Consider the following 23,788-nt stretch of genomic DNA (forward strand, 5'->3'; position numbering starts at 1 on the left):
TCATCATAAAATTATTTGTCTTTCCAGTGTTCTGACATAAATTTTGGTTACATCTTTCATTTTGGTATCAAATTGTTCACGACGTAAAGGCGCGCATTTTAAAACTAGTCCCAATATAATAGCATAATAAATATAATTTTAACAAATATTTTAATATTTTGACCAAAAGCCTATTTATAATCATATAAGTGTTCGGACATAAAGTTTCATGTTACATCTTTCATTTTGGTATCAAATTGTGCGCATTCTAAAGGCGCTTATTTTGATACTATCCCGAGGTCAATTGGATAAAAAATTAATTTTATACAAATATTTTTTGTAGTGGATGCAAGTCCGGTCCAAAGTTTGGACTCCGGAGAAAAATAATGGACGCGAGTCCGGTCCAAAGTTACCGATAGTGTTAATTGCTGCCAATTATGCAATTTGTCAAGATCGTGATCTTCCACATTGCCAAAACCACTTGTGCAATGCTCCTATACCTTCAGGATTAAGATAGAGGAGGGATCAAAGTAGTGTTGCAGTTTACCTAGAAGAGTTGGCAATGAATGGCTGTCTTTGAAAATTGGCATCAAATGCTCACTAAACAAATATCACAGATTTAATGCAAAATCATTTATCGACTACTGGGACAATTTTATGGAAACTATAATCATGCAACCCATTCACGCACTTGCTCTGTCAATATTGGCTTATTTAATAAGTGCATATGTGACATGCTAATTGATTGTGAATATTTTAGTTTACCTTGAAAAGCTTCATAGAAAACACCGACCTCGCCTAACCTTCTTAGTATGTTAAGATAAGCATCTTATTGCTTCTTATTTACAATTATTACTTAACCTATCAACAGTATAGGTTAAGTAATAATTGTAATTAAGAAGCAATAAGATGCTTATCTTAACATATTAAGAAGGTTAGGTGAGGTCGGTGTTTTCTACGAAGCTTTTCAAGGTAAACTAAAATATTCACAATCAATTAACATGTCCCACATGCACTTATTAAATAAGCCAATATTGACTATAAGCAAGTGCGAGAACGGGTTGCAACCATCTATGGATGGCATTTAGTAATGTTAGACAGAAGTGGATATATTAAAAGTTCTTCTGAGGATATAGTTTATAAAATTGATTCTTAACTAGTAAAGGATTGGCCGGGTGTATGCATGTTACAGTATTGGTGAATTGTGGAACCCTGTAAATATTGCACAAGTAGAGGACATTTTGCATAATGAGTTCTTGGAATTGAGAAGTATTCCAGGGATGTTCATCCTTTACCAGTGCCATAAACAATATAATGCTCTTGAAGTACATTGTACAAAGTGCCGGAGCATTAGAAATAGTGTTACAAGCATTTGTGTGCATAGAAATGTTAACTGCAGGCTCAAGTGTTGAAGTTGACTCGGTAGTGATGACCACGTAGGAAGCATGCAGTAGAGGGCATAATAGCAAAGAACTGCTGTCAAGAAGAAAATGGCCACAAATTATATGTTAAAAGTTAATGGAACAAGATGTGCAAAGCACTTTTGACCCCCCCCCCCCCCCTCCCCATCTCTCCTCATAGCTCATGCCCCTTGGTTTGGGCACTAGTCTGGTGGACATGACCACTGGTGATAACCAACCACTGTCTTCACATTGGCACATTTTCCACCACGGTGGCAAAGTGCTATTTACATCTCTTTGCTAAATAAGAGGCCAAGGGAGACATATAATGCAATAAATTTTCCCTGTAGCTTCTAAAAGAAAGAAGTGGTATATGCTTGCATATTACAGAAAAGTATGGCAGGAAGTGGTACTCTGGTTCAGCACTGATTAAATATTGCTAGTTCCAATTTTCAGGAAGTCTCACTGTTGTTCCAGTCATTTGACCCTAAATAGCATTCTTGATTAGTCAGATCCTTTATCACCTGCCAGATCTTTTTGCTCTTGTATTTGTATCCTTAGTAATATTTAGGATGTTTACAATATCTCGAGGGTATTTGCATCTTATAGCTTGGTGCCTTTTGATAATTACTTAGACAAGTGCTACTAATTTGCATTCCTTATAATTGGAGAAAGTTATCAAGGAAATGTTGGAGCGCACTAATAATTTTGATAACCAAATGGAGTCATTTCATAGTGGGACACATTTAACTTGTGGGCACTTAATGGAAGGCCGCCCTGCTCCTTATTGTCCGAACTGTATTGTCCTTGATTGGTCTTGCGTATCCTTGTTGAATGTCCCAATTTTCTGGACATGCGCATATCTTGCTTCCCAACTCCCCCTCCCTGTCTGGCTCATTGTTGCTGTGAGGGGGGCTTGGTGGGCGGCTGCCAGTGTGTGATGGTCCATGGGACAGTCCTCTGTCCTTTTGTGGCCTTATAATCCTGCTGCTGTCCTCGCTAATTTTACTGGACAACTTTTCCTTTTCCTTTTGTTTCGTTTTTCTCCCCCTCTTCTCCTTTCTATTTGTCATTTCCCGCTGACATTGTGCCTGTTTTGATCATTCTTTTGGCCTTCTTTTGTTTTGATGCCCGGGTGTTTGAGGAGGCATACTCTTGCACCCGTAGAACTGTAGTACCCAACATCTCGAGCAAGGGGACCCTTTTATTGTCAATCCTCCTTTCGTCACTGAACCCGATCTCGATGGACTGACGGTTCTTAAGGTGGTGTTTGTGGGGCGTATACTCACGACCCCCAAGGGGACCCTTGCAAGATTGGCAACATGTCTCTTGTTGGGTGTCCTGCCTCTAATTGTGGCTCCATGGTGAATGGGGAAGGGGGGGGGGGGCACATTCGTGAATGAACGTCTTTCCTCTCGTCTCTGTCGATCTGTTCCTCTTGTACCTTCTCGGGCTCGTGGGGTGGGCGACCAAGCCCCTGAGTCAGACTGTGTTGGAAGACCGGGCTCTGTAGCCCCCACTGCATTGGGCCCTGACCTTGCTGCTCCTCTGACCCCTCCTGATTACTCCCCTTGGCTCCCCTTCCTCCTCTGTGGTTGGGTCGAGCCACAAGCTCTCGGTGGTGACCACCTCGTCCCCTGGCATGGCTCAGTCTCTCATTGTGACTACTGCGTCTTTTAACCACTCTCTCTGGGGGTTCTCAACGCTGTCCACGCCATGGCTGCACTCGCACAATCCCTTCCCATACAGATGCGTACCACACCTTGTTTGGTCCTGCTTCATGGGCCAAATACTTTGATCTCCTCCCTCTGGATTCTTCGCCTCCTGACGATTTCTCCCTCCAGAGGCACCTTGTTGATTCCGTAGATGCCTCTGTTACTTTCAACCCCACCCGTCTCGGTACACATGTCGTTGCTGCTGCTCCTCAGGATGCAGCCACCCGCTTGGCCGCCTTATCCTGCCTAAGCGAGACCCCTGTTTGGGTCTCCAAGAATGCTCGGTTGAATGCCAGTGTTGGCACTGTTCTCTTTCCACCCCATGTTGCGGCCAGTGTTAGGAATCTACAGACCTGCCACGAAGATATTTGGCATATTCTCGAAGCCCAGGGCCATTCTGTCCTCCAGGTAGACATGTTTACTCGTCCCCCTCGTGGTCGTCGCCGTCAGCCCCCTTCGGGTTGTGAAGATTACCTCTGATGGTAGGAGCCTTCCACCCTGTCATTCTTGCTGGTGCAAGAATGACAGGACAGAAGGCTCCCTTCCCTCCTCCCCTTCTCCCCATCCCTTCTTCCCCCCTTTCCCCCCTTTCCCCCCTCCCCTTCCCCCAATGTGGTGTGGGGCACTCGGGGGGGGGGGGGGGGTGGACTACTCGGGGGGGAGGTGGACCAGTGGTGGCCATGGCTAACCGCCCTGCCTTCTCGTGGGTGCTTGTTTGTCTCGCTAATATACAATAGTGTGATAAATATTGGATTAGCCACCTCAGTTTCATTGAGGATACCATAAACGTTGGCAGTAAGAGAAACGTAGGCTTTAAGGCAACTAATTTGATGTTGAATGACTTCATATGCCAGCACACAAGTGAAAGCTCATGTGTAAACAAGTGTGTCACTTGAGTAATGGCTTCTTTGAAATTCTTAAATATTTGACAAAGCTTGTATTTTTCAGTCTGTGGAAATGAAGGAGAAGTTAGTGGAGTACATCACCAACCCTAATGGCGAGGGTTTGACCATTGACCGTCATGTGAATGCCCATGATCGGGGGAAGCTCTACCGTAACCAGGGTGACGTCTTCAGCATCGAGGATGACGATGGTGAACGTGTGTATTCTCTTATCGATGAACCTGTGTGTGCTTGCTTCATTATTACCGATTGGACCTTCATAAATTTTTGGCTTGTCTGTTAAAATGTTGTATAATACAGTACTGTATTGTTTGCCTACTGGTACTGTTAAGATGTTGTATAATACAGTACTGTATTGTTTGCCTACTGGTACTGTTAAAATGTTGTATAATACAGTACTGTATTGTTTGCCTACTGGTACTGTTAAAATGTTGTATAATACAGTACTGTATTGTTTGCCTACTGGTACTGTTAAAATGTTGTATAATACAGTACTGTATTGTTTGTCTACTGGTACTGTTAAAATGTTGTATAATACAGTACTGTATTGTTTGCTTACTGGTACTATATTGTTAAGCAGAGGAAACCTGTTACAGGGAAGTAGTATTACTAGTCAGAATCTATGTACATACTGGTCACTGACTTGGTGTTTCCAAAAGTTGTGGCATGATAGTGTGCGAGTCAGTAATGCACGATACACCACCGTGTAGTTGCTAGTTTGATTCATATGTGTGAAAGACAGTAATGTACAATACAACACCATGCACTATGTAGTCACTATAGTTTGATTCTTATTGACACGCACTGTGATGACCAAACCACACACCAGAAGATGAAGAAACATTTCTTCATCTTCTGGTATGGTTTTGGTCATCATATATTCAGCCATGTTATTGTGACTGATGGGTTTAAACACATGTTCTTCCCGTGGAGACCCAACTTCCTTTCCAATGTAGTGGTGTAGACGACATGACTTCCCAGAACACGGGCAGGTGGATGGTTCCTCATGCGTGGTACTTGCCCTGGGCCTGCCAAGCTGACAAAATGTTTCTTCAACATATTTTGTCAATGACTGAACAATGACATACATTTGTACTTGACATATTGTCTATTTTTCAAGTACATCTTATATGCATTAGCATAAGGACAACTAGATGGGAAAAATAATTTCGTACCTGCGCTGTCATCACTAGTGTTATATCACACTAATACCATGATTAAGGATTGGACATAATAATCATTTAATTAAGAGGAGAAATTTGCTCAACTTTCCAGTCTGAGCAACTTGAAAGTTGTCCAGCATGGACCCAAACGTTGTCATTCTCCATTTTCTGATGTGTGGTTTGTCAAGGCTGTAGCCATGTACGAGTTATTAGTAAGTGGTCTGGACTGAAGAGGTAATCATAGTCTCTCCTGTCCACAAAGACAGGAGACCTTGTGGAGTGTACGCTCTTCTGTCCACAAGGACAGAAGTGCTGTCCTCATTGAATGATTGAACTTGAATAGCAAGAGATGTGAATAACACCCACAGTAGAGAGAGCTAGGCAGGATGTGATGTTATCTTCTGCAAAGTGAGTGATAAGTTAGCACTACAAACACCACAACTACTAAAGTCGGCAAATAATACAAACACTATAACCATTTAGACTTTTGAATATCCGACACAGGTTCTCCTACAGGGATTTGCCAGGTTGGTGCCGCCTTTTGATAATTATAACCACCTGGGGCCAGATTCACGAAGCAGTTACGCAAGCACTCACGAACCTGTACGTGTTTTCTCAACCTTTGGCAGCTTTGTTTACAATTATTAAACTGGTAATGAGCTCCGAAACACAATGGGGCTGTTTATAACAATAACAAGAGTTGATTGGGTAGTTTTCAAGCTTGTAAACTGTTTAATACAGGTAACCAAAACCGTCAAAGATTGGGGAAAGATGTTCAGGTTCGTAAGTACAGTACTTGTGTAACGGCCTCGTAAATCTGATCCTTGAAATACAAGCCAAGCGAAGATTACGAACTATAAGAACTATAGCAAGTCATTGTGACTTGCTATAGTGTGTGTGCTCATAACTATGAATTCCTTTTACTACTTGTACCTGTTACAGCAGCCTACAATGCATCTCTTAAATGTCAGTCATAGTTTTACAAAAATCACAAATAAAGCTCTTGTGAATGGTTAATATAAGGGCCAGAAATAATGCCAATGTGAAAATGCAATGTAGATCATTAATTTGCCTGCAATTTTCCCCAACAGATAACCGAGAAACAGAGCGGTTGGAAGTGGTGAAGCTGTCTCAGTGGCTAAAGAAACCCGATGTGGTGTCGGCCTTTTCGTGTCACCAAGTTAAAGAAAATGGATACATGTACAATTGGTAAGTTTGTCTTCGAGGGAGGGATGAAAATGGCTTTTGGGAGCTGGTTGTAATTACCAAAGTGTAGTTACAGAATGAGCTGTGCTCGTGGTGTCCTGTCTTAGCAGTATGCTCTGAAACAGACGGTTTTGTCACCTTTTCATGCGTACCAACTGTCTACTACTCTTCAAAAGTGAACTTTCTAATGTGTTTTTCGGCATCTTTGTTTCCATAGTTTGAATGTACAACCTCTTCTAGCTGTGGTATATGTATAACCTCTAACCCCTACTTGTGCATTTTGATTCTCGGTTCTGGAAGCCAATTTATTAAATGCCTTCGCACTTTTCCCGTTAGTGTGCTTCACGAGATAAGGGCACCATGCAACTTCTGCACATTCAAATTCTGGTCTTGCAAAAGTCGTGAATAGTATTATTAATTTCACCACCCACATGTAAAAACTATGAAGTTTGAAAGCATAGCACATGCTCCTTACACAGTTATGTGGTCCTCTGGTGACGGTCTACTATCCACAACCACTCCGTCTCTTCGAGGAGCTGGGTGTTCTCTGGCTTTGAGGAACTAGGTATAAACTAAGGATGCATCCAGGATTTATGATTGAGGAAAATAAGGGGGTGGGGGAGGTTCATTTATAATAAACTTATTTTAATTGGCAGAAACTGGGAATTAAAATGGCCACATTAAACTGTTTCTACGAAATTCTTGTTTTTCCTGCAGGCATTAAATTACCCAATACACAAACACAGTAGTACACTGCCTCATTAACCCTTAAGCTGCTAAGGGGTCCTGAGGAGATTTACACCCCCTGTGTACAAGAAAACAAAAAATTATAAATTTTGTTAGTCTTCCAAATATGTTAGTGTTCCCTGAGCATGGGGAAAAAAAAAAAAAAAATCTTAGGTGACATATTTTGGTCATAATAAGCTGAGGAAGTCTGGCAAAATGTGGGTGATGACAGAGCAGTTGTCAGAGGCAGTCTGCGTCACCCGAGCTGTCAAGCGGGAGTTGCTACAAAGATATTGCCTAATTATTTCAATGTCTGATTTTTTCTTAGTTTTTTTGCAGTAATACAGTGGCACCTCAACTTACAATAATTTTGAGTTACGATGTAAATTTGATAGAAAAAAGCAACTCTACTTACGATAGTGTCGTTGACTAACGATATTTGTTGGTACACGTTTGGGTCGACCGAGAACGTGGTTCCCGGTCACATGGGTCGACCTATCTCAGTTTACTAGAGCTGCCCGCTTAGTGACGATCACCCCTATAAGAAATTTTGTTTTTGTTGTGATTTTTTGCTTTTTGAACATAACTGGTTATTATATATCATGCCATGGGTCCCAAGAAAGTCAGTGATAAGGTTCAAACTAAGAAAATAGTTGAGGCAGTAGAGGATGTCCCTTCCTCAAGAAAATGTGTGAAGTATGGGAAGAACTGCAAAGTTTTGTTGAAAAAACTTGCCCAGATAAAGCTGTAGCAGGCCGTTGCATTGACCTTTTAAATGACAATGTGATGTCTTACTACAGACAAGTGTCAAAATGTAGGGAAAAAAAGTGCCTTTAGAAAGATTCTTAGTAAGACAAGCAAGTCTTAGTGGTATGCAGGCAAAACACACCAGAGTGTATCCCAGAAAAGTCCTCACTGCCTGATGTTATAATGGAAGGGGACTCCCCTTCCAAACAGTAACACCTCTCCTCCTCCCTCCTCATCACCACCTTCCATACGCCATCAAAAGTCCTCCATAAAGGTAAGATACACATATGTACTGTATTGTAGTTAGAGAAAAAAATTGTATTCAGTATAAAATGTATTTGTAAGTTAATATTTTGGAGGGTGGGGAACAGATTAATTAAATTCCCTTCATTTCTTATGGGAAAAATCGCTTCGACTTAAGATACGTCTCTGGGAACGGATTACCATCGTAAATCGAGGCCTCGCTGTATTATTCAAGTGTGTAGTGTGATAGATTTATATAATAAAAAGGGTGAATCATCACTACTCAAAAGTATGGTATGCATATTAGTGATTTAATTATGTTCATAAAACAACATGTTGTTGTTGTTTAAGATTCGCTACCCAGAACAAATAGTTCCAGGTAGCACGGGCTATGGTGAGCCCGTAGTGAGAAAAAAAAAAAAAAAAGTTTTGCTGTTATTACACTATACACAAGTCATATACAAGTATCTACATGTTTTGTTCACCACAACTGTTCAACGAAGCTGATATAGTTCAGGCACTGAGAGATGTTGCTACACATTCAGCTGGCGGCTGCCTCCCTTCCTCCCTCACTAAGTAAAGGCTAGATGCAGTAAAATTACTTCCCCAACAATACTGTTTGTGGTGTTATTACACTGTGGTATTATTACACTATATACAAACATTATATATAAGTATCTACATGTTGTATGCACCGTAACTGTACACCTAAGCTTGTAGGACTCATAATGGCCACCCTCTACACAGCTAGACAAGTCATGCAGACGACGCTATCTCTGCCACCCAAATGGCTCCTCTCAACATAATCCTTTCGCCGTTATATATAATGTGTATTAGTGTAATAAGTATCTACATTGTGTTCACCATAGAGAACCACCGAATGGTATGGCGAGTGCAGACAATAACAGTTGGCCACACAGTCAGTAAACGAGGCTATCTATCGGCATTACTCCTCACACACAGCACTAATTATCACAACAATCCTGCTATTATTACAATCCTGGTCATTTTTTTTTTTTCATTTTTTTCATTTTTATCAGTCGGGGTCTTCTGTAATTGTCATTGCTAAATAATAGCAGTTACATATTTATTTTGACAATTTTAGGCAATGCTGTGGTCACCAGCTGAACAGCAATGCTTATGCTGCTTATGCTTATACGCAGCTTATGCTGCGTGCGCCAGTCTTGGTTGCTCACGGTTCTGTGGCTCTTACACCGGACAATGTGGCCCACGAATGTTGCGTTGTTGCGTGCCCACTCCATCCAGCGTGCAGCTCGTGCCCACGCCACCCAGCGTGCAGCTCGTGCCCACGCCTAAACCCTTAGACCGAGCAATACATACATAGATGATTTGAGTAACATTACCAATACCGCGCAATACATTAATAGCCGTTTTAGTGTCTAGCGCGCTCATTTAAAAGCCCCGCGTGGAATAGGGGCAGCTATAGTGCACCCACGACCGATAGTTGGCAGACGCCACCTAGAAAAAAAATCGTGGCCAGCATTCCTGGGTGAGAGCACCTTGGTGCTAAGCGAGCCAATAAGGCTGATGCACGTAGCATGAGCGCACAGCACTGCTGTTCAGCTTGTGACCACAGCATTGCCTAAAAATGTCAATGTGTTCATGCTATTATTTAGTGATGATAGTATTACAGAAGCTCCCTGACTGATAAAACTGACCAGGATTCTGATAATAGCAGGATTGTGGTGATATTTAGTACTGTGCTCCATGGAGGGAGGAGTAATGCTGAGGCAGAGAGGGTGGTGTCGTCGTCTTCTGACTGTGTGTGGCCACCTTTTATTGACTTGACTTACCATACCAGCTTATTGGTTTGCTATGGTGAACACAAATGTAGATACTTATATATATTGTGTGTATAGAGTGTAATAACAGCAATAGGAGTTTGTTGGGAGCCGCCATTTTGGTGAGGGAGGTGCGTCGTCTGCACGACTTTTGCTTACTGGTGACCACTATGGTCTTTGGGCATCATACCAGTTTACTTGTACAAGTATGGTGAATAAAACATGTTGATACTTATATATAATGTGTGTATATAGTGTAATAACACCACAAACAGTATTGTTGGAGGAGAAATATTAGTGCGTCTGGCCTTGAGGGCGGCCGCCACCAGCTGACTGTAAGAGTAGCTACGTCTTCGTGTCTTTACTCACCATACAAGCTTAGATGTAAAGTTATGGTGAACAAAACATGCAGATACTTATATTTAACGTCTGTGTATAATGAATAAAAGCAAAACCGGTAAGGTGGGAGGAGTATGTTGGCGAGTGAGGAGGTGAGGGAGGAGGTGAGGGAGGAGGTGAGGGAGGAGGTGAGGGAGTGGTGGTGGCTGGCTGGCTGACTGGCTGGTGAATGGTGGCCCACTCTTCGTTGCCTTTTGACTCACAATACCAACTTAGTGGTTCTTTATGGCGAACTAAACATACAGATACATATATATAACCTGTGTATGTAGTGTAATAACAGCAAAACTATTTTGTTTTATGAACATAATAATTGAATCACTAAAATGAACACAATAATTTTGAGTACAGCAATGGTTCTCACATTTTATTATATAAATATATCACAATACACACTATTGAATAATATTACTGCAAAAAACAAAGAAAAAATCATTGAAATAATTACATAATAATAACTTTGTGGCAACTGCTGCCTGACAGCTCGGGCGGAGCAGTTTTTTTTTTTTTTTTTTTTTTTTTTTTTTTTTTTTTTTTTTTTTTTTTTTCTCCCCCCCCCCCACACTTCCCTGCTCTATTGCGCCCAAAATATGTCACCTACGATTATGTGCCTGTGGGTGTTGAAGCAATTATGACCCTTAGCGGCCCAAGGGTTAATAACGAAGTAATTATCAATTATTTAATGATAATAGTGAAAAAATTATCGGAACATATATTTTAACAAGAAAATGATATTGGATTTGTTTTCCTTGAGCACCTGTGTTGTTGGGTATAAACAGGTGAGCAGCGCGAAGGTTAAGCTTGAGGCACCAAATCCAACTAAAGTGTGGCTGTAAACACCATTGAGTGAGAACTTTACAAAAGACAACTAGTCCCACAAAACTTGGACTTGAGCAGTATACAAGTACAGTATGATGTGAAGCTCCAAATTCTAACACTGTAATCTGGTACACTTTTTAAGAGTTGTTATTTTGACCCTATTGCCCAGTTACCTGGGGACTGGAACTTGTACTGTATGGACAAACATTTAACAAACCAATGAGAATGATTGTCGAGAATGATATAAGCACAAGTTTATCACAGTCTACACCAAAGGTGGAGGATGACACATAATTGCCACTGGGACATGTAATCAATCAAGGCTGTCTCTAACTAGAGTATAAAGTAGTAGCACAATAACAAGAACGCTGTCAATGCACAATAGTTTAGATGTGTGCCGACCACCCGACTGGTTCCTTCACCTTGAGAGAAGAGATTATCCGCCCGTGTTTACTGTCCTTTCCTTAAGCATTCCAGCGTTTGTGATTCAAATCTTGCTTCTTTTCATTTCTTAATTTGTTTAAAACTGGTATTCCAGATTTAACATTGATTTACAACCTGTTTTCCAGTCGCAGGAAAAAAATTTGGAGTTTTTGGATTTTGAAATATGTGGATATTATTTTTTTTTCCTAACATGTACTTGTTTATATCTTTCTATACAGGATTGTTCTCCCAATGTAACTGTCACTGTACATGTGCAGAAAAGCTGCTGATTTGGCAGCAGGAGCTCTGAATAGTAACCCCTTTTTAACAGCCCATTGTTTCAGATATTAACAAAGCTGCCTTCCTTATGACATAAATGTTTGATGAATTCTTGTCCTGTTACCGTCTTGTGTCGAGGCTTTCTTGTCTGGGGATGTCAACATGAGAGCACAATGATGATTAAGACATTTTGTATATGATGCACCACAGGAGGTGGTAAAGTCTTCTCATCAGGGTGCCTATACAGTATACATTTAAAGCAATTATCTAGTGCTAATGCTACCCATCTCTCTCTAGTTTCTCTTTGATGTTATTTTACAGGTTTGTGAACTTGCACAATTCATTTCTGGTCTGAATCATACTGCTGTGGAATTCATGCTTTTACGTCGGATGCAATATAATATATCAAGTGTGAATGTCTGTATTTTTAAGCGTATTAACATGGTCTACACTTGAGTGGTGATGGGAATAATAGCGGGCAATAAAATATTTTTTACCCTTGGGTAATACAAAGTAAGCAAATGACATAGCTGAACTATTAATAGTCCCTAATGCCTTGCTTCCTCCCAGAACATGGAAACTGTGTACAAGTTTGATCAGTCATCCTTGGGTTGAGAACAGTGGTAGTTCTCAACTTTAGGTTGTTAGACAAGCCTAGTGCTCGAGTTCATAAATTGTTTATAGACAGTTCGAGCTCCCAAAGTCCTACGAGATTGTCTATAATTACACCTTTAGATCGAGAACAAACTTGCAATGTTTGTAAGCTCTCGTATCGTTTATTATAAATTAACCTGCCTTGATCAAGGAAAAATTGAGATTTTAAGAGTAAAACATTAACCACCGCACTATGCCACTGGTTTCGGCTAAAACTCAATAGTGCCATTGTTAAGAAGACATTTTTGTTTTTATAAATGTTCAGGTAAAGTTAATGTCAATGTTTCCAAACTCAACCAATTTATCTTGACCAGACCACACGCTAGAAGGTGAAGGGACGACGACGTTTCGGTCTGTCCTGGACCATTCTCAAGTCGATTGTGAAGGAGGTCGTCATCCCTTCACCTTCTAGTGTTAGGTCTGGTCAACATACTTTAGCCACATTATTGTGACTCATTGCCTCAACCAATTTAATTTCAAAACAGTGATGAAACATTCAAAAAACATTAAAATATAACCAAATTACAAGAAACCAGTGTTGAATGTGATGAAACGCCATTTTCTGGGCAAGACCCGGAGGCTCCCCGGAGCTTACTAGGATGATGTGCTTATGTCAGACTTTGGCATCAGTCATGTGTATGGAGTTCTTTGGGCCTACCGGGGTCCACGAGCCAGAACCGGGCCCCCTCAGATAGGCAAGGGAAGCAATGGCCTATAGAAACCCCCGTGTGGTTGGAAGTATTCTATGTCTGCCATTGACCGGGTCAGGCAAATGATTATGACGTCACACGTCGCCGCTCTGCTGTCTTCGCAGCTCGCCCGTATTCGCAGCTCCCCCCTCCCCGGGAGGAGAAAGGAAGAGCCCCAGACCTACCCGCCGGCTATCCACCAACAGTTATGAGGCTGGATATAAAAAAACGCCAACTGGAGGGAGGGATGCCGGGGAGCCTCCGGGTCTTGCCCAGAAAATGGCGTTTCATTACATTCAACGCTGGTTTCCTGGGGAAGCTCCTTCGGCTCCCCGGAACTTTTTTTTTTTTTCTCTCCCCCCCCCCCCCCAGGGATATTCCTGAGCGGGCCCTAAGCCTCTGGCTGGCCCACTAAAATGACACCACAGAGGAAAAAGGGTGGGACAAACCCGAGAGGCGGTTGCCGCACACTCCCCAACTGAAAGCAGAGACAACTGGCTGCACCACCAACCCAAGGCGACACAGGCCCGAATGGGCCCGGGAACGACATGAGACATAAGCAGCCAGGCCCCTGTACGACTGCCAAAAGCCCCGTGCCCGAATGTCGGCTAGGATATGCCTCCAAGACAGCAGCAAGAGCAGCAAATCCATGAACGCCATGGGCATGGGGAAAGAGCACAGGCTGGCTATTCGCAATAACAAGGTGGACAACCCGGGAGACCTTCACCTGCGAACAGGGAAGAACGGAACCGGATCAACCCAAAGTGCGCCCCGGACACAGAACCGTGACGCCCAAATAACAGCGGAGGGCCGCAACCAAACACAACACGATGCATCCCCGGTCTGACCAACCAAGCACCAACAAACCAAGGACCCCTCCAGAAAGCAGCAGCCTCATCCCGTGCCAGAAAAGAGGGAGACGGCTGCAATTGAACAACCCAATCGCCACAACCGAAGGAGCAGAAACCCCTGCGCCGGAGGAGAGCAAGAAGCTCAGCGACCCGACCCCTAGAGGCAAATGCCAACAGGAAAAGAGCCTTTGAGAAACAAACCCGAACCAAAGTGGTCACAGAGCACGCTGTCTAGAGACCAGGATGGCTTAAGCGGCGCATGAACAGGCCGGAGGTGAAACAACGCATGAGACAGCTTATGAACGGCGCAGATGTAACCCACAGAAAGCAAGCCGAAGCGGCTCCGCCAGCACTGCACGATATGAGGCACAGTATGCGGCAAGATGACGGCCCCGAACCCCCACCAGAAAAGCAAAGCCGACGCCAACAAACAGTCACCTAAGAAGAGACAGAAGGAAAAGGAAGGACCGCCAAAGTACCCCATACTGCTGCCAAGAAGAAGCATGCAGGTGGGACACCAACAATGAAACCACCTGACTACCAACCGAAGGCAAGAGACTCGAGGTAGAACCTAACCAGCCCCGTCAAGGTTCATCCGAGCCTAGGAAGAGGCGGAGCCGCAGGAAGATCTCGGGTGCGATCACCGAGGAAGCTCGGTGGTCGAAAACTCGTCAACGTGAGCAGGCTCGCCAGATCAGAAACTACGGGTCCGACGTGAGACTCCAGAGAAGGGACATCGGGAGACCCTGAAAATGCCAACAGGCAGGGCAAGCCAGAAAAACAGGAACCGAAACTCGGCAACAGGAAGGCCAAAAGGCACAAACAAAACACACCACAGTGTGTAGGAGAAAATGAGAAAGACCAGAAGACTTGTCCCCAGCACAGCGGCCTGGGACGAGTGAAGCAGGAAGACGAGGAACAAAGAAGGCATGCAGCAAAATGGGAACGAAAGGGACATCAACCCACAGAGTCGCAGGCCCTGTCCCAACAAACCAAACTGAAGGTGCAAAGGATTACCACCAGACCAGTACCCGAACCAAGGGGTACGAGCAACGAAAACAGACCAACACACACAAGCACACACGCACCATGTGACACAAAATAGTAACAGGAATTGATAAAATCGACAGGGAAGATTTCCTGAGACCTGGCACTTCAAGAACAAGAAATCATAGATTTAAACTAGCTAAACACAGATGCCGAAGAAATATAAGAAAATTCACCTTCGCAAATAGTGGTAGACTGCTGGAACAAGTTAAGTGAGAAGGTGGTGGAGGCCAAGACTGTCAGTAGTTTCAAAGCGTTATATGACAGAGTGCTGGGAAGACGGGACACCACGAGCGTAGCTCTCATCCTGTAACTACACTTAAGTAATTACAGGCGGAAGGAGCGCCAAAAGAAGCCAAAAATGCAGGAAGGAAACATTCCAGCAGCAGAGGAGTAAACAAAGGGAATGCACAAGGAAGGGAAGTGGTGGAAGCTGACCCCACACACACGGCTGCAAGTGCAGACATGACGGAGCCCAGGAGATGTCAAGGAAGTGACAGGGGAGAGGCAGGACGAAAGAGCCAAAGCTCAACCCCCAGGAAGCACAACCAGGGGCAGACAACCAGGCGAGGACAGAGAAACCAATGTACATGGAAGGGGCAAGCCAGGCCAGGCAGTCTTAAGATGGGAAAGGAAAGAGGAACCCCCAGAGAAAACCACGAGAAACGTCACAAGCAATCCCCAACAAGCAACCCCAGGCACAAAACTGCAGCAAAATGTCACCTCACAACATCCTGACACAGTAACAAGTACCACATGTCACCGTGGTACAAGTTACCAATGCACATGTGCACCAGCAACATGCACCCCACACAACGTGGAACATGTAGTAACTTCTCTTGGCGAAGGCAGAGAAATGGTGGAGGCTAATTCCAGACAGGGTCAAAAGTAGATACGATAGAGCCCAGCAGGCCCAGGAACCTGCACACCAGGCGACCGACTGCAGAGAGGCGGGACCAAAGAGCCAGAGTTCAATCCCCGCAAGCACAACCAGGTGAGTACATAACCTGCACCTCAACCATCGTACCTCGTAACATGGATGAGGTGGGTTCCCTGATCGATTCGAGCATGGGTTGGACATGCAAATGAGTGGGACCAGACGGGTCGAAATAGGGAGAGTCACCTGTGTGCTGACGGTCTTGTATCCGTATCCAAAAATATATAATATATATATTTGTATATAAATATATGCATATAAATATATGCATATAAATATATTTATATATATTCATATTTATATATATTCATATCCAGCGCTTGGCCGAAAGAGACGCCAGACCGCAGAAACTCGCATGTCGAACATAGGCACAAACATGTCATGACACAACGTTGCCGAAAAGATCCCAAGAGCACTGCCAGGGGAAGAAGGCTAGAGCTGCACATGCAGGAGAGCAGGGTAGAGGCGAAGGAGGCGCCCCACACCCATGACACAGGGAAAACCCCGGCGTCCTCCCCATAGTTGCAATCCAGAACACCCCAGGAGCTACGGGGCACGGACCGGAGAATGGAGAAGAGCGAGAGGCGAAGCACCCGAGAAAAAAGGAAGCAAAACACCAGCACTGGTGCACACCACCCAGACCAAAACAAACTCCCATGGCGCATGCGCATGACACACTGTCCGAACCGCACAATCCGCTCTGCGGGAATGCGCCAATTAGGACTACTTTACAAAAAAAGTAGCCAAACAGTACGCTACCCGAGTGAACCGCTAAATAGAAGAAACAGCCCAACCCATGGGACAGGAGCCAAAAGAGGAGCAAGCAGTGACAACATAGCCAGCTTACGAATTGAAGACGAACTCAATCAGGAACCCAATTGGGCTACAATTAGCCCAATCCGGCATCCCAGACTAGAAGTATGCAAAGAAAATGAGCAGTGCCGAGACAGAGCACGGAGAGAAGACGGCACAAAAGAATGAGACAGGTCCGAAAACCAAGAATAAGCACAGAAAAGGACCAACAAGCCCTAGAAAGGACCAGAGGGAAGCCACACTGAAAGACAACAGCCATTCCAATAATACAGGAATTAGCGAAAACCTTCCCGAACCCTCGAGAACACAGAAGCAAGCAGAGGTCACGAAAGCGCACAGTCGCACCCGAGACCAAAAGTAGTGTAGAACCCCAAAAAGAGGGGAACATGACGGAGATATCCCGTCCCAAGAAAAAAGTGGGGAATAACGGAGAAGAGCACCCCGCTACAGGACGGAACCAACTGACGCAAGGGACGAGGACGGGGAGGGGCCAATGCTCAACAAGTCGTATGGTGAGGGGGAAGGAAAAAACCTACTCCGCGTAACCGCAAGCCCCGCCTAGAGGGTAGAAAAACCCCCGCGGGGTCCAACCGGGCCCTAGGCCCCCTAAGTCAGCCCCTCCTCGGCCCAGGGAACCCAGACGGCAGGCCCCAGGGCTGAGCCGTCCCCCCAAAGCCTCGGCCTTGCAAGAAAAAACCGGGGCAGCCGCGAAAATACTAAGGGAGACCACTGGTACTTTTACAATATGGCTGGAGGAACAGGCTCGAATGCCCCCATCGCTACCCTGGAAGGGGAATTCCCAGAGATTGCCCGAGTCTCAAAACCAACGAACTCCGCCCCGACCCTGAACCCACACAGTAAGGATCCGGATGCAGGTAGAAAGGGGGGGGACCAGAATAGATCACAACAGGGAAAAGACAAGGGGGCATGGAAGGAACCGAAGCAACCAACACCCTCAAGCCCCAACACCAACCAAACCGGGGCAGCCTCGGGGCTTCCGGGGAGCAAACAACCGAGAGTGTTGCCACCATTGAAGCTCAACGTGCAATGCCCGTGCTGCCTGCACCCGCATAGTCAGCATAAGACTGGGTAACAGTCACAACAAGCAACAAAACTCGCAGGACTCTGAGCCGAAGGTGTCACCGACCCCACAGGCAGCAGACGGAGACAAAGACTGTGTGTGTCACCCTGAGACAAGGGGTGAGAGCAATCCTCAAACTCGCTGCAAGCGAGGGGGGGGGGGGACTCCGGGATCACGTCCATTGAACCCGTGCACCCCCAGGGGTTTCCCAGGGTCCTGAGCATTTACTATAATAGGACTCGTGCTTGGGTAATCCCAGGCAGGGTACTGCTAACCGGCACCCAAAGCTACCAAACAACCGTCTAAGAACTGAACCCCCGGGACGTGTACACTCACGGGGTCCTAGCAGGGGGAACCACCTGAAGAAGGAATAATACTCGGAACACAAGGGACACAGGGCAAGAACGAAGGCAGACCCCCCCACCCCCACCACGTAGATAAACAAAGAAAAAGAAAATCTCGCAAGAGGACAGCGTATCCAGGTGGAAAGAGCCGGCCGCCATGATTGGTGAAAACAAGCTGCGCAGCACCCTGCGCCCCACCAGTGCAAAACTGCCCCTCGCCCTAAGGAGAACATGGGAGACAGAACACCCGAGCACACAAAGGGCGGCCGAAAATAAAGCAGTAAACGGCCTAGCAGTGGCCGAACCCAAGGAACTTGTGGACGATGGCCCCAAGCCCCAAGGGCAATACTTACAGGGCACCTAGGGAAGGAAACCCTAGGCACATGCAGCCCGAGTACTGGAGAATCACTCCCGGCTCATGCACAACCTAGAAGAGTCGCCACACTCTAGGTACGCTGCTGAAACAACCACTGGAGCCGGAGCACATGACCTCAGCCACTAGCATCAGCTGAAGAACTGATGGTGGATAGCTGGCACTGTAGGTCTGGGGCTCCCCATTCCCCCTCCCGGGGGAGGGGAAAGCTGCAGAGACAGCGGCGCAGTGACGTGTGACATCATAATCATTTGCTAGTTTCTTTTAGGGAAGTTCTATCCACCTGTTCGGCTTGTGGTAGCAATTTTCACCAGAATAGGGGTTTGTTTTGGGACGCTTACCTTTCTGGGTGCCTGACCCAGTCGATGGCAGACATAGAATGCTTCCAACCACACGGGGGTTTCTATAGGCCATTGCTCCCCTTGCCTCTCTGAAGGGGCCAGGTTCTGGCTCGTGGTCCCCGGTAAGCCCCACAGAACTCCATACACATGACTGATGCTAAAGTCTGACATTAGCATATCAGCTCCGGGGAGCCAAAGGGGTTTCCCCCAGAAGAATAGTATAAATCTCAGAGCCCCTTAGGGCACTGTGCACAGTACAGTGGTTAAGTACCCTATGAATCCTGGCCCAAACTACCAAAGTGCATTATTAAAGTGCATAAAGTTGATTTTGCTTTTTTTTTCCCCAATTGTTGGTACTTCATAAATTGATGGTGAAATCATGGATATGTTACAGAACCATCACTAATTTTTCCTTTACATTCTAGCCACCTGTTGTTAATGGAGACCTTGGTGTTTGTGATCCGTGAGTCTGAAACCAAGGCGGGAGAAGGCTATGTGACGGCACGGAGAACTCTGGCCTCCATAGTCAAGATTACCTCCAAGAAGAAGCATCCTGACCTGATCACCTTTAAATACGGCACAACGTCACCCGATGGAGAAGTTACGATATCAGATATGGACAGGTGCGGCATGTAACTTTCCCCCCCCCGCAACTCGAAATTTTGTTTTGCTAGAATAAAAGCTAGAATAACTCCCCAAATTCACTCTGGTATTACGAACAACTCTAGCCAATAATGTTTGCCATGTGGCATTTTGAAGCTTGCAATAAACCTGGTGTATAACCAAAGACATGGGAGGCAATACTGAACAGCTTGTTATTAAAAAAACTATAATAATTATAGATGTTTTTGTATTGAATCAATCTTAGTTTTGTTTAGCAGGTTTTCAGACTGTTCAGTGCCCTACTTAGAATACAGAAGAATTTCCAAATTTTCAGATTCCTGATTCCGAAGGCTAGCGAGGCAACCAGGCTGATCAAGGAGCAGATCATGAAGCAGATGGAGGCATCCAAGACGTAGTGGGTGATGACATTGTTAAAGTGTTACACACTGTTGTGACTAGTCCACAGAGCATGTGATGATTGGTCGATACACATTTGGGTTTGGGTTGACCTTGGGCCTGGGTGCTCGTCCAGTGTATAACATTGATGGCAGTTTGGGACGGGAAAATTTCTTACCCATTTATATATTGGCCGGGAGTTTTGTGTATATAGTGTTCGGCTCGTTCCACTTTCTTTGACCAAACTTGTATTTGATTACCATTATCCTGAGGTGAGAGTAGATTGTGTAAATATATGTATATGATGCCATATTAGCTGGTGATGTGCTTCCTTGATAGTTGTTGAATGGATTATGAACACTTGTTGATTGTCTGGTGTTTTGTTATTGCAGAGAATGTCACTATAATGTGACTGAAAAGTTAATAGCCCGACCCCCACACAAGTTAAGTGCCCGTGTTTTGAGTCGGCAACTTGGAGAGTCCAGGATGGATGGAAACGTCGCCACTTTTCTTTTTCGTGTGTGGGTCAGGTTATTAATTATTTATTATTGCATTCTAAGCCCAAACTCACAGTACTTACTAGAGAAATAACCTTTTAACATGACCTGGGTTACATAAGGATGCTCATTTGACTTGAAATATTGATGACTTTGCCCCCAAGTCATGGGAAGCTTCACTCCATCAGATGCCCGACTGTCAATGTGATCAATATTGTGATGTAAACTTAAATGATTATATAAATCTGAAGTTGCATTTTCTATGTTTAATGGCCTGATAAGCACAAAATACTTGCAAATTGTAAGCATTAATATTCTGTAATGTGATAAACATTTTCCTGTACTGTATGTGAACAGTTTGACACAAAATGCAGCATATTTTAACACTTACAGTGGTACCTCCATTTATGAATGTAATCCCTTCCCAGAGATGGGTTGTAATTTGAAAATTCGTAACTCGAACCTAATTTTCCCATAAGAAATAATTTAAATTGTATTGATCTGTTCCACGCTCCCAAAAATATTACCTTCAAAATAATTTCATATATAATACAGATATTTTGTACTATAATATGTAAAAGTTCTAACTTACCTTTTATTGATGACTCTTGTTGGTGTATTGATGACTCTTGTTGGGGGGGTGGTGGTGAGGTGTTAGTTTGGAAGGGGAGTCCCCTTCCATTATAACATCAGGCAGTGATGATTTCTGGGGGTATGCACTCTCCTACGTTTTGCCTGCATACCACTAGGACCTGGTTGTGGCTCACTGCTTGCTTTTCCTCACTTAACACCTTTCCATAGACTTGTTTTTCCTCTATGGTCATCCTCACGTGTGTTTTCTTAGGTTGACCCTTACTACAGCCTTACTTGGGACACATGGTGTGGTATATAATAATTACTTTTATGTTCAAAAACAAAAAAAGCACAAAAACAATAATTCTTTACAAAGAATTAAAGAGCGATCGTCACTAAGCGGGTGGTCTGGTAAACTTAATCGGGGTCGCCCGTGCCAACTGGAACCACACGCTCCGTCGACCCATACGTGTATCAACAAAGTTGCAAGTCGGGGCAAAGGTTGTAAGTCGAGTTGAATTTTCTGAAGAAATTGGGGTTGTAACTCGAAAAATTTGTAAGTTGGGGCATTCATAAGTAAAGATTCCACTGTAATTGACCAAATGTAAACAAAGCTCTTTTTTATTATTTAATTTGAAATTGAAAAATTCTCAGCGAGATGGTTAAGGATTGGGTTAAATAATTGCTTAAATATTCAATTTTCTTTTTAAGAATGTTGTAACGTGAAAGAAAAATTTCCCTTTACTGTATATCAAAGTAGAATTATTAGAAAGTGTAATTTCATAGCAATTATTTTTGTTAACCAAACCTGAGTGTGCTGCTGATTGTATCTTATTTAACTTTATATTTGATATTGCACTAAAGTGTGTTGACTAAAATAGTCTTGGTGCTTTGGCCAGACATTGTTCCGTGACTGGAGAACTCCGCCATGACAGAAGCACGTTTGATTTCCTTACACTTTTGATATTTGGAGTGATTAAGTCTTAAGGCAATAATACTGGAGATAAAAACGTTGATTTTCGAAACTTCTTTTCCAGATCATTTTTGAGAAATGAAAGTTGGTGTATTTTGTGATTTATATACAGTCCTGACGTCCTTGTGTAGATTGTCCAATAATTTATCAAAGTAATAAATTTTTTTAAATTAGTGAGGATTACTTTCCAACCTGTACACATGCTTAACCATAATTCTATTACTGTTGACCTGGCATTGTAACATTGTCTTCCCTGAGGGTTGTTGAGTGCCACCAACTCCGTAGTGTCACGTGGTGTAGCAACACACACTTTGTTGATCACTTTGTGTATCATTTTGTTACCTTTGCCCGATCTTCACGACCATACACATTATTATGAATATGTAAGTTATAATAATATTTGCATATAATAGAATGCTTTAAATACCAGATTATTTTTTTTCGTACAAACACTTTAGTATATTTTCCTTTAAGTAAAGTCCACATGGGCTGGATGGTAGAGACGGCCTTGCTTTATGCAGGTCGGCGTCAATCCCCGACCGTCAGGCTGGATGGTAGAGACGGCCTTGCTTCATGCAGGTCGGCGTCAATCCCCGACCGTCAGTGGTTGGGCACCATTCCTTTCCCCCCCCCCCAATCTTATCCCAAATCCTTGTCCTGACCCTTTTTAAGTGCTATGTAGTCGTAATGGCTTGGCGCTTTCTTCTGATATTTCCCCTTGCCCTTCATTTTAGGTACAAAATAATAGTTTAAAAGTTGAAGTGAGGGGAAACGAGCATCCATACTAGTATGTATCCCAGCCTGTTACACTACCAGTCTCCTGCTTCAGTACTAGTGATATCTGAGGAAGATGTGCAGCTCCTTCCTGGAAATGTGGCCATTTCCTCCACTGTGTGGAGGGCCTGTGCAGTTTACCATTTAATCTGTAACCAACAGTATACTTGCTGTACCTTATAGCCCTATTTCAAATATTTAAAAATAAATTTTCCGTCTTGCCATTTCCTTCCTCGCTCTCAATCCAGTGAAATTATAATTTATAAAATACTAGCAGTACTCGGCCACGTGTTGCTGTGGCTCGGCAACGTACAGGAGCTACAGCAACCTTCCCTGTCCCCCAGTCCTCCCCACCATTCCCTCCTCACCCGTCTCCTTGGCCTCCCAACCATCTCCACTATCCCCTCATCCTCCCCACCATGCCCCACTCCACCCTCTCCTCTTCCTTCCCACCATGCCCCACTCCCCTGTCCCTCTGTCCACCTCGCCATTCTCCCTTCCCCCATCCCCTCGTCCCCACCATCTCGAACTCTTCCATCCTCTCGTCCTTCCCCACCATTACCCCATCCCCCCTCGTCCTCCCCATCATCTCGCACTTTCGTCCCCTCGTCATCCCCACCATTCCCCACTCCCTTGTTTGATGCCTTCCCAAATGGTCTGATGTTCCCATCAGAAAATTGAGAACATAGTGATCTGATGTTCCCATCACTGAAATATAAGAAAACGGTTAAAAAAAAAAGGAAATTAAAATGAAAAAATAAAATAAACTATAACGAAATAAACGGTATGGTAAACAACACAGCTCGATTCCAACACAATTCACACCAAAAAATAAATCGGAATCTATGAAAATTCTATTTATCATTGCAATCAAACATTGGAATGGAATTGCAACATATTTAGAATAGCATGTGTGAGGCACTTGCATGCAACAGAGGGCGCTGTTTTTCAAGAAAAGCATAGTTTTACCTGTTAGAAGTGTTGCAGCTGAACTTATACTTAGGAAATGAACGGTATGGTAAACACAGCTCAATTCCAA

At 44.0% G+C, this 23,788-nt stretch overlaps 1 protein-coding gene across 4 annotated transcripts in view; it reads left to right on the plus strand.

Moving 5' to 3' along the window:
- TBC1D23 (TBC1 domain family member 23) overlaps positions 1-22,148 on the plus strand; it is a 316,649-nt gene extending 294,501 nt beyond the window's left edge. For all 4 annotated transcript variants that reach the window (XM_069339402.1, XM_069339407.1, XM_069339393.1 and 1 more), the window contains 4 exons: positions 4,043-4,193; positions 6,251-6,368; positions 19,359-19,556; positions 19,871-22,148. In XM_069339402.1, coding sequence (XP_069195503.1) covers positions 4,043-4,193; positions 6,251-6,368; positions 19,359-19,556; positions 19,871-19,952 — 549 coding nt within the window. In that variant the 3' untranslated portion in view covers positions 19,953-22,148. The remainder of the gene's footprint in view (positions 1-4,042; positions 4,194-6,250; positions 6,369-19,358; positions 19,557-19,870) is intronic.
- Positions 22,149-23,788: the final 1,640 nt, after the last annotated feature.

The sequence above is a fragment of the Procambarus clarkii genome, chromosome 5 (assembly GCF_040958095.1).
Source record: "Procambarus clarkii isolate CNS0578487 chromosome 5, FALCON_Pclarkii_2.0, whole genome shotgun sequence".
Classification (NCBI taxonomy): domain Eukaryota; kingdom Metazoa; phylum Arthropoda; class Malacostraca; order Decapoda; family Cambaridae; genus Procambarus; species Procambarus clarkii.